Raw genomic sequence first — 12050 nt, 5'->3', positions numbered from 1 at the left:
AGTTCCTTGTTTGAGACATGCTGTCAAATACTTTGCTTTCACATTGCATCTTTGCTGTAAATATGTACTTTACACTCTCTGCTACATTTGATTTTTATTTTTAAATGGATCTAACTCTTCTGAGTGAAGGGGTTGTAAAAAATTATCCAGAGTTGTTATGCTGCAAATAATCTGCCACTATGACTGTAAAAAGTGTGAACGGAAATCGTTAGCATGTTGTCTTAAGCCAAATGATGAAGATTTTATTAACTCCTTCATTAGCAGACGAGAGAGAGTAGATTGCAGAGATGAAGTACAGACAGTGGAAGCTCCTGCAGGAAAAGAAAATCCAGAGAAGCAGTACGAAAGAGCTAGAGAGGGACTTTTGACAAGGGCATGTAGTGCTAGTGCAAGGGGAAATGGCTTTAAACTGAAAGAAGAGAAATTTAGATTAGATGTAAGCAAAAAATTCTTTACTGTGAGGGTGGTGAGGCACACTGGAGCAGGTTGCCCAGAGAAGTGGTGGGTGGCCCTTCCCTGGAAAAGTGTCAGGACCAACTTGAATGGGTCTCTGAGCTACCAGGAATAGTGGAAGATGTCCCTGTCCATGGTAGGGGGTTGAAAACAGATGATCTGTAAGGTCCCTTCCAACCCAAACCATTCTATTATTCTATGAAAAGAACAGGAAAATGGAAACAAATAGAGAGAAATTCAAAGCAGAAATTATATCCAAAAGGAAAGTATTTTTTCCCATCATATGCTTCAGAATAAAAAAGAAAACACTGATAATAGAAAATGGTAATTTTTACTTTATTAATATATTTTATCTTTTACATGTGTATAAAATGATAGTGCTTATAATCTGTCTCCTTATAATTTTCATAACAATTGCAATAAAGGGAATTTTCAAGAGCAGTAGCCCCCATTTCAAAGCATGCAACTGCAGACAGGTAATCTCTCATGTCTGCTGTTGTTATGAAAGAGTAGTTTATGGAACCCAATTCACTTTTACAGCCTTTTTTCACCTCCCTATCTATGTGCCTGTGAGTATATTTTAAAATACGTTTGGGTTATGCAGTGTTAACAGTGCTATATTAAATATTCAGACCTCTCTATGTCAAAATTAATCTTACATTCCTCAGTATGAGATTTTGTTACAACTGGGAATATAGCCCTTATTGTTAGTTCTATATGGATTTAAAGACATTAGTCTAGACTCCCTGCTCTTCAACTTTTCTCAGCCTGTTGGGATATGTGCAATCACACACAGCCACTAAATCAGAGAAAAATTTCATGACATTTTAATTGAAATTCAATGCTTTTGGTTCTATGCATTCCTTTGCAAGATTATCAGTTGACGTTCTCTATAATAATCAAAACTCTTCTTTTTTAACCAAGGTAAGTTGTGCAGGCAGGTGTTTTGTGGCCCCCCAGGTTTGCCACTGTACTCATAGAGTTGAGTAGAGGAACTAATAAAAAAGCCATTCCAGGACTCAGGCAGTTTCAATGGACAGTTCTTTTCCACACACCTTTGCTCAGGCAGGGATGAGCCGCCTTGTCATCTTGATATCATTGGAAGCCACAGCAGTCAGGCACCCTGCACAGAGCAGGTGTGAGGAGTGCATTCATTACTTTCAGGATCATTTCAGCAGATGAAAATCAAGTGGCTGGGTTTGGATCAGAGTCTTGGAGGCTACAAAATTTCAATATTCTTTTCAGCAAAGCAAGAGAGTACAAAATGCAGACATATCCTTCCCTCTTACATGGGGGCTTTACCCTATTTTCTGTGTGTGAGTTGGGAAGTCCAAGTGGGACACAAATGTAACTCCCTCGCTTTGACTGAGATCCATCATTTACCAGCACAGCATCTGATGTGTGGACTTCAGTCAACAAAACTTTAACAAGTTTCATCTTGAGACAGTGCATGTATTTTGTCTTTGACACCATCCTCCCAGTGATCTTCATTTTTAGTAGTAAATTCAAAAATATCTTATCTGATTCACAGTCTGTCAAGAAGAGAAATATCTGAGGGTGAGCTGTATGCTCCAGCTCTGATTGAGAAGGTGTAAGAGCTCTTGGGCACTTAAATTTTTTTAACTGTGTGTGAAAAGTGCTTGAGAGGCTCTGATGCCAGGAAAGTAGATTGTATACATAATGTATAACAATTCTTGTAGTGTTCATTGATATGGAACAAATTTAATCTTCCAGTGACCTTTCTTAAAGAACAGTGGTTTTGCTGGCATTGCTAAGTGTGGAATCACTCTAGAGTGACTATGGGAAACTTTGCACACAGAGTAGCATCTTCACTATCTATGCTGCTTGAAGTGCTGCCAATCCTACCCCTCTAAGCATGCAAAGGAAGCTACAAAAAAAAAAAAAAAAAATGAATACCTATTAGTATGCTGCAATGCTGTGATATTTTAAAGAAAGGAATAATAGACAAAAAATTTGGATGAGGATTCAGAATAAATCTGGTCCTCTAAAGAAAGAAAAAATACATTGAAATATTTTTCAGTATTAATAGCATCTTGATTCAACTCCCCGAAATTCCAGGTGAATAGAAATATAGAGAATTTTAGTGGTGCTTCTGTTTTGGGAATGTGTAGGTATAAAAAATAAAAGAAGAATAAAAAAAGAAATAAAACTCCTATAGGTGAGAGAATTTTTAAGGATCATTTATATAGTAACTGTTCTAAAGCTGTAGGAGAAAGATAGATGTCATTGAGCTGAAAAATTGTAGTTATGCCCACATAAATTAAAAAATGTTTGGAATTCACTTGTGTTTGGCTGTGTGTAAGCATTGCCCTTGATCATTTCTAGAACCATAACATTTTGAAATAACTGGTTTAATTTTTAATTGAAACAAAATTTTAATAAAGAAATAAAACATTATGTTTTGCCAAACAAAATACTACCTAAAAACTGCTCAGGGGGAAAAGAAATTCCTGTGCTGATAGCTATAGCAGCAGAATAATGATCTTTAACCTGAAGTAGAAATGCTTTTGCACCCAAGGAGAGACATCTGCGCATATTGCTTTTGACTACATGGATTTCAAACCAAGATGAGAAGTATCAATTGACACTTTCATTGATGGAAAATAGGTTTATTGCATCATTAAGCATCATTTTATGGTTAAACCTTTTGAAAAAAATACTTCAAAAGGCTTTGAATTTGTGGCAGTCCAGTGACTGTTGGACTGTTCATCTCCCAACTCAGCACATTCCCCAGATGTTCAACCATGTCTCACAGTAGTGTTGGATTCCATCTGTGGCAGATTGTATAATATAATTCAGTGGGAACCCTTCTTCCACTCCTTGGTTTTGCTGCAGCACACTTCATGCTCACCCACATCTGTAAACTGCAGCTTAGGTGTGGAAGCTCTCCTTTGCCCCAGGACATTGCTATGACATAATGGTATTGCTCATCATTAGTAACAAGCACAACCCCAAGTTAAAGTTGTGCTCAGGTGTTTTTCTGACCTGGTACATAACTAAGCACAAGATAGGCAAGTATTTAGGTTCAGAAGCATGTTGAAGTTGGGCATTATTTGAACAAAAAAAGGGCTAGATACTTCCAGGTCCTCTACTGTCTACAGTAGAAGTTATCTTGTAAATACTTAAAGACATTAAAAGATGGAAGGGCAGTGGAGTTTCTGTGGTAATGAAGAACATCAGTTCACTTCTCAACCCACTGTTGACTTTAATTCTGCTGGGAAGCAGTAGCATTGAAAATGATCAGATCAGGCCTGGGTGTATTACAAAGCTGTGGAAAGATGGTTCACTTGTGAGCAAATAAGTGTCAATAGCAGTTCCACAGGAAAGTGAGCATAGAAGTAACTGTTTTTGCATGCACCTGGTAAATTGCTGAAAATTTCTGTTGAATATTTGGTAGATTTTGTTGAATGCATTAATGGAAATAAAGTCTTACTTTGTGTAGTAAGTAATAACATTTTATTATGTGTTTATTTTAGGTTGGAAATCTTCCAAATGATTATATGATAACCCTTAAATATGTCCCGAAGATGGATAGTCTGGTATGTAGAACCTCTTAAAGTTAATCCTAATAAAATAGCCCACTGGAACCAGTGATGGCTGTAACATTTTGTACCTAGTCGTATATCTTAGCAAGTTACAGTTAAATAATGTTTGTTTCACTTTTCATATGGTTCCCAAGTATTTATTAAAATATATGTAGAGAGATTCTTGCAGTTCCTTAGAACCTTTTTAATCACAGGAATTCTAGGAAAATATTTCTTCATATTAAATTTTTAGACTTTTTTTCTGGGAAAATTGTGTTATTATTTAATCAGTATTATTTCATTGTGTCAATTGAAAACTATTGCTTCCTTAAAGAAATAAGTTCTCTGTAATTGTACTTTGGAACATACTGTAGAAGTTCTTCTTGTTTCAGCCGATGGAAGTGCCATTAGAGCAGAACAAATACTAAGTAGCCAGTAAAGAGAGCCCCTAGTTCAGCAAATAGTAGCGTCAGTAACTAAACAAACCAGCAGGATTTCAAACATGCTTTGTGTTATTCTTTCTATATAATTCCATATTTAATACATCGTGGTACTTTCTATATTATCTATAGAAACATTATCTATACACTTTAAATTATTTAAAACATTTTATTTTAAAAATCATGTTGTTTTATTGCAAAAACATTCGTTTTGGTTTTCCTCAATTCAACAAAAAAACTTTCGAATTATGTATTGAAAACTTGGTTGTTGCATACATTGCAATAAAAAGGCGAAAATGAGACAAGATGAAAGTACAAATTATGCTGAATGCTATATTGTTTTAAGGCAAGGAGAAAAGTAAGAAAATTACAATTTTGTCATTAAAATGAATAATACTGTGCCTGTCTTAAGAATTAATCACTGTACACCTACATCAGAGCTGAAAATTATCTGCTAGATGTAAGAAGCTGTTTTTGCGTCTGTACATGGTTTTCACTGTAAAAATCCAATTTGTATATGATACACATATAAAAATGCATCCTACCTTACAAGAATGTGGCAAATCTACAATATTCCCTATTGATATTGGAAAATGATGCCAGAAGCAGCAGTTATTCATTCCTGAATAACAAGAAGATGGGAGGAGGAAAAGGAGGCTGCAGGATAGTAAAGGGCTCTGAGTTGTGAGATTATGAAGGGTTATGTCAGATTTAGAAGAGTTTTTAAGAGTTTTGCTGGTAGCTTGTGGCTTTTACTAAAACTTAGGAAAACCCAGTTTAAAGTTGATTCTTTAGACAGGAAAACTCCACAAAACAAATGCTGTGGAAGTCAGGTACTGTATAAATAAAACTAATGGAAAATTTTCCATTTCTTATAACAGCAAATATTTAGAGAAAAAGGAAGCAAGACCGGCTGCCACCATCCCATGACTGCAGGGCTTTTGGAAATTCACTGATATTGGTGTCTGATGTGATGATATTCCCATCTCTGGAGGAAAGCTGTAGCCTGAGTGCTGTCTCCCCAGCTTCCATCCCATTAGCTGTTGGGCTGGATTGAGGCTGTTCCCTCCAATGCAGTCCTAGGGATGTTGGCAGGTGAAGAAGGCAAGGGAACGTGCTTGAGCAATGAGTCCTGGTTGTTCTTACTCTTGCCTCTCTCCATGGTTCAGTTTTGACTGTCAGTATAGAGACTCTTTTCTATTCTTTTCTATTCTGCTGTGTCATCTTGATGCATCATATCCAGAAATTTAGATCCAGTTTACATTTACAACCATCAGCCAAGAAATAAAAAGGAAGAAGAGAAGTTCAGAGCTGAGATTTCTGTGTTCCCTTTGCACACCACTTTCAGTCATGGTAATGGCAGGTGCAGCTCTTGGCTACTTGCCTTCACAGGGGGAGATATTCAGCAGTATTCAGATCCCACTTTGCCAAATTCCTCTTTGGGAATTTCAGGTTGTGTTATGCATACCACAGCAAGGCTTGCTGAACAAGTAGGCTTTGCTTTGGTCCGTGCAAGCTGGGAAACCCATGGTTTTGCCTAAAGTAAATGCCCTTTGCTCAACTCTGAAGGAATTAAAATGGTGCTCTGCAATTTTTTTTCAAGAGATTTCAATCTTCAGTGCGTGCATAAAGTGGGAAGTGTACCCAAGGTAGAAAGTCCCAAATGTAGATGACTAAAGGTAGGAAGGCAGGGTGAATGCAAAGCAGATGGGAAGCCAGTGTAGTGCATGTAACAGGAACAGACTGACCCATCCATTAAACAGAAGGGTTGTTGCATTATGCACTAGCTCAAGGCAACTGAGTGGCTTTAAAAGTAGTCTTGTAGAGAGTGAACTGTGTAGTCGAACCTGAAGGTTAAAAGGCAGAGATGATTGCAAAGGGCTGAATTCAGAAGAGGCGATAACATTCAAACTTTTACACAAATGTAGAAAGTAAAAGCCAAATGAGAGCTACCCAGAAGTACAAGGGAAATCGTGTTTGCAATTGCCCTAAAATGTAAATCTTGGACAAAGTTTACACAAAATATCAGAGTTAAGCCTCCATTTCTCCTTACAAATAATGTCATATTTTTCAATTAGCGCAGACTTATCCCTGTGTTTGGTAGGTATTGACATAGCAAGTGACTGCACAGCTTGACATTTCTGAAAAGAGAACTTAGAGCTTTTCTGAAATACAGCTTTGTAGGTCAGAACAGTTCAGTTAGAGGAGACTCCCACACGCATGCTAAACCACAGGAGCAACAAAATAGACTCCCTGCTGGAATTGCCAAATGCTCACTAGGAGAAGCAGCAAGCTTATGCTGGTCCCTGCCAGAGGAGAATGCTCACCCACAAAACCTCAAAGGAAAAGATTTTTTAGGTTTCCAGTTCAGGGAATCACAGTTGTTCTGTGTCAGTGTTCCTGCTCCAAAGCAGAGGCAAGAAAATGCGCTGCCTGTCTCTTGGGGGCGGTGCGACATGGACATGGCACAACATACACTCTTTGAATAGAATATGTTTCAACAAACTTTCTCTGATTTATTTGTTTCTGCCTCTTCCCTCACCTTGTTGTCCTTGAAGGAAAAAAGGGAAGCAGACTCAAGCCAAATGCTATCCATTTAGCCTTCTATTTCTTCCCTTTTTAAGTCATTGTTGAGATAATTGCAAAATGTTGTATCACTGACTTGCCACAGGTTATCATTTTGTAAGAGAGTTTTACACAGAAGTAGAAATTCAGGTGGAGCTGAACAATGTATTTACATTTGGTTCTCTAAGCCTGGAAGCCTAATAGTCTGATTAGTCTTCAAAAATGTTAAGTATATTTTTTGTTGCCAGAAACATTTACACATCAAAGCAGAACAACACCTGTAGATTTATTTTTTTTAATAAAGAATTTGTATGCAGGTTTATTGAAGAAATTGAGTAACATTAAGCCTAGAAGTATGTACATTGCCAAACATTTGCTTTGTGTTGCAGAAGGTGGACTCAGTAGTTGCCTGTCCACTGGGCAGCAACTGGAAACTGGTTTAGTGGTACTGAGAGTGCTTAGGGTCTGTTGTGCCAAGATCTTTGTATCTGGAAGGCTTTAATGAAACATTTTCAATAGTGGAAAAATAATGTCATATATGGAATAAATTCTCATAACTTTTGCCATTAAAAATTTAGCTTTCTTTGGGAAGGTGTTTACAGGTGCAAATTGCAGTTCTGATTAATGCACTACCTGTATTTTTGCTGATCATACCGAGTCAGGGTGTCTGACTTTTTCCTGTATTTGACTACTGTTATATATATATCTAAGTAAAAGAAATTAATGACTTCCTCTAAGACAGCAAGATGAATTACCAGGTTTCAGTCATGTGAACAGCTGTACAAACTTTGCCTGCAAACTAATTGCATAGGTGTTAGTGTACAGTGACAGGCTGTGCAGAACACTTTTGTTATCGAAGACTCAGGAAGAAGAAAGGCTTTTAGAGCTAGAAACTGTTCCCAGTAATGCCATTTAGTGAAAAAGCTGAAGAGAGGGAATTAACTCAGCTAACTCGTTTAAAGGTGGATAAAAGCTCACAGGGATTTCATGCAAAGTTTTAATGGAAACCCTCCTAATAAGAAATTCAAATCAAGGATCTTTGGGGTTAACTGAGTCATGTAAGGTAACAACAGTAAATGAAAACCGGTATTTAAAGAATTATTAAGGCAGTAGGAATTGAAAAGAAAAAAAAATAGGTTAATGAAAGCATGGAGTAGGGTTCATAGTAACATGTTGCAAGGCTCAAGTGCTCAACACACTGACGCTTGGCATTCATTGAGAATTTAATGAAGCATTTAACAGACGACCATAAATATGTCAGTATCAGTGAGAATAGAAATATTGCCAAAAGGACTAAAGAGAAACTTGGCCACAGTAAAGAAGAAGAACTGTAATTTATAATTCTGAGATAGTTTAAATTGGAAAGAACAGTCTGATTTACTTTTGCACATTGAGATGTTTAACCAGTTTCTACAAATGTCTGATATTTAATTTACATTTGTTTCTCTTTTTATCCTCTGACAGCCTAATCACTGTTGGTTGCATTTGATGGTGCCTGAATTTTCAAGGAGTCTACATAATCTTCTCCAGAAATTTTCTGACATTCCAGATATGTCGGATGTTTTGAGCAACTATTTAATCATCAATAATCTCACAAGGATAATCAATGATCTTATGGCATGCCTTGCTTTTGATAAAAATAAGGTAATCATATACAGAGTTTCAGCTTTTGTACTGGATATTCCTCTGTTGCTTTCTGTTGCACAATATTCAATAATACTTTAGAAATATCCAAGGCTCTATTAGATTTATTTTCATTTCTATTCCCATGCATCTGAATTTCTACTTTGTTTAGAAATGCACTGAGTACACTGTGCTAACATTGGCTGTTATCTCCTGTTTCAAAGAAAAATGGCTTACAAGGACTTACAGTATATACAATGAACTGTATGCAGTTATTTTAAGTCAGAAATGCAGCAGTCTTCTTTAAGATAATTAATTCTTTTTGGACTTTTTGAAACTAGCAGAAATTTTCCTTGTGTATCCAGCTTCAATTATATATTTTGCTAGTGATCTTAATGTAAATTTAAAGACGATGTGGTTAAAGTTATTAATATACTTTTTGTATGTATCACTGTGTGTAAAGCTCTGAAAGCTTCTCCATGGTTTAATTTGCTTTTTAAAAAGAGACACTGCAAAGACCAGAGGATATTGGTCCATTTTTTTCATGTGTTTCTGGATTCTAACAGCAGCTGGAAGTATCCTCACTCAAGTGATGTCTGATTCTCTGTGCAGGCAGGGAAGGAGGGATGAAATTAATTTTCTAGTTCATTATCCAAATCTGACCAGACTATCAGTAATTTAAAATAAGTTCAGTGATTGAAGGTTTTGTCCTACTGAATAAAAGAGGTTAAATCCACCATGTTCTTTAGAGCAAGTATTTTATCTTCCGTATGCAGTTATTTTTATCACCTAAGTCCTTAGTTGTTGTAATTGCACCTTTTCAACACCCAAAATGAATCAAATTAACTAAAACACTCATGTGCCCTTAGAGTGGAATAACCTTGTAAGCTTGCCATGTATTTGCATTGCATTGCTGTGAGGATTTAGATGTTCCCTACTTTTCCATTTCAAACTGAATTATCTCCAATCTTCAGGGTATATATATATTTTTCCTTTCTATTTTTGTCATGATGATTCAAAGCATTCAGCTGGGATGTGGTTGGGGAAGAGGAATTTTATTTTGTAGAATGGAAAAGTAAATATCCTGTAATTCAACAAACAACTAGCTGTTGATTTCCTTAGAGAATAATGATCTTAAGTCTAGTACTTTCAGCACCAAGCATAAAATAACTTTGGAACCAAAACCAGGAGGTTTTCCATAGACCATATTCTTACCACTGTCCTTCTTGGGAGTACAGAGTAACCCCAGGCCAAATTTGACTTGCTGACAAAAAAAAAAGGAAAAAAAAAAAAAAAAAAACAACCAACCACCAGTCAATTATCAACATAGATCTCAATCATGTTGTTTAGTCTGGCACAACTAACTTGTCTGTTAGACCTCAGAGTGACTGGGCTTCCTTGTTTATAGTTGCTCATATTTTTAGGTATGTTATCAGGGATCTCAGCCTGTTTCTGAGCAGTGGTGTATCCCAGCTATTGTATTCTATTCCCCATTCTCTTAATGACAATACCAATGATCGTCATGTTCATGTATGCAGATTAAAAGACTCATGTGAAACTTTGCAAAGTTATGTGAAGTCAAGGAGGGTGTTTTTAATGAGAGGAATTTAAAAATGTCTCTTGCTTTTCAGTATAGGATGGGAGACTGTCTTTTATTCCTTAGCAATTTTGCAACACTGTATTAATAATTCATTCCAGAGCTAATCTGAAATCCTCAGATCAGATGGCTTATATGTTTTATGAAGCTTGTATACAGCTAATCTGGTTGTCTGCAGGTTAAAACTTTAAACAATTTTGTATCATCTTTGGGTATTTTTATAATTTATTGAGGTGCTGAAATCAGCATTTCCCTTGAACTTCTTTCAAGCTGAATTCTATATTTTACTCTAGGATTTTGTAAAAGAAAATGGTCACCTTTATGAAGAAGGTCACTTCATTCCTGAGGATTTTTTTAGGCACTTTAATAGTACCATTGAGGTCTACAAAGAGTCTGCAGACAGATGGGATAAGAATGACTGCATTCTGCCTTCAACAGTAGGAACACCAGAGAATGGTAAGAGGGATCTCCTTTTGGGGAACAGAATCTAGGCAGATATAAATGTGTGATTTTTCTTGGATTTTGTTGGTGCCAAGGATGTGATACCATGCCTCCATGTCACCTTTTTACTGCAAATTAACTACTGACACTGAAGGTTATGTTTCTGTTCTAAGTCAAGTTCTAGTGCTGTCATTCCTAGATACATAATTTCTCAGTATAATCAAAATAACTTTGCATTATGCTGCTCTGTTTCTATTAATCCAAAATATATCCTGAATTGTCTTTTTTTACATTACTCTTCTTATCTTCTCTTAATGCTCTGTTTAGTTTTGTAAGGTGGTAAAAGAGCCTAAGATTGCACAACTGAAAGGAGAGGAAGTTAAGACAAATTGTAAATCACAGCACCCTCAAGTCACCTTCAATTTCATCTCACTTTTCCTAAACAGGGGCAATGTTTACTTCATTTAAAAATTTTAACGAGCTCAGGTCAAGCTCCTGCAGCTCTTTCTTATCCTTCCAGTAAATGGAGGGTTTGTACTACCTTTTTATTTACTCTCTCTAGTGACAGATGACAACTGCTTTTCCAGATTAGCTATTCAGCAGCAGCTCAGCATGTAGACACTTCTGCCTCTTAATAAAACTGCCTTTTTTGGCTTAATCCACTTTATGAGCAGTCCTACATCCACCCTTTAAAACAGCCCTATAGCCACATCAGAGTAGTCCTGTAACCCATCATTTTATATAGAGGGAACTGTATTTTAAGTTCGTAACTCTGACACATTCGTTTTCTATTTAGATTCCAGAGTCGCTGTCACAAAAACATTTTTGTTTCCTCCTGTTGCTGCCAGCTCTCTTAGGAATGACAGCATTGGCAGTAGCACTAGCAGTAACAGTAAGTACAAGTGATTGAATATATGTCTCCATTTTGTTCTGGTAGCTGGTTGTGAGAGCTCAGAGGAAAAGAATGTCATTAATTGTGCAAACTAAAGGGAAGTTACATGTTCCTGATGGTGTACCATGTGTTTCTCAGCTGTCATACTGAAATGCAATGAACTTATCTCATCAAAATGTAGCGATGCTATCAAGTTACAATTATGTGACAGCTCTGTACAACTTGGAGAGGGCAAGCCTCTTCGTTTTGGCTGTCATGAGGTCTCACTAGTCATATGGCCTCAGCAAATTTGGCCAGACACCTCATTTTAACTCTCAGAAAAGGAAGTCACTCCAAATAAACAGAATAGCTATGCTAAATTGGACAAGGGTACTCCCGTGAACAAAGAGAATACCTGTACATTTCGTTTTGAGAGTACTGTCAATCCCAAGCTTTACTCCAGCCCTGAAGACAGTCCCCATGTTTTTTTGCTGTAGTTGCAGTATAGCCATCTC

General features: G+C 36.7%; 1 protein-coding gene across 2 annotated transcripts in view; it reads left to right on the top strand.

Annotated features, from left to right (window-relative positions):
* KITLG (KIT ligand) overlaps positions 1 to 12050 on the top strand; it is a 53353-nt gene that overhangs the window by 30553 nt on the left and 10750 nt on the right. The window contains exons 3-6 of one of the 2 annotated variants that reach the window (XM_066319253.1): positions 3951 to 4013; positions 8468 to 8647; positions 10517 to 10679; positions 11461 to 11556. In XM_066319253.1, the coding sequence (XP_066175350.1) occupies positions 3951 to 4013; positions 8468 to 8647; positions 10517 to 10679; positions 11461 to 11556 (502 nt within the window). The remainder of the gene's footprint in view (positions 1 to 3950; positions 4014 to 8467; positions 8648 to 10516; positions 10680 to 11460; positions 11557 to 12050) is intronic. The other variant, XM_066319255.1, reaches the window with a different exon arrangement.

The sequence above is a fragment of the Sylvia atricapilla genome, chromosome 5 (genome assembly GCF_009819655.1).
Source record: "Sylvia atricapilla isolate bSylAtr1 chromosome 5, bSylAtr1.pri, whole genome shotgun sequence".
Taxonomy (NCBI): Eukaryota; Metazoa; Chordata; class Aves; order Passeriformes; family Sylviidae; genus Sylvia; species Sylvia atricapilla.
Note: the sequence above shows the minus strand (reverse complement) of the source record. Positions and strands in the feature narration are given on the sequence as shown.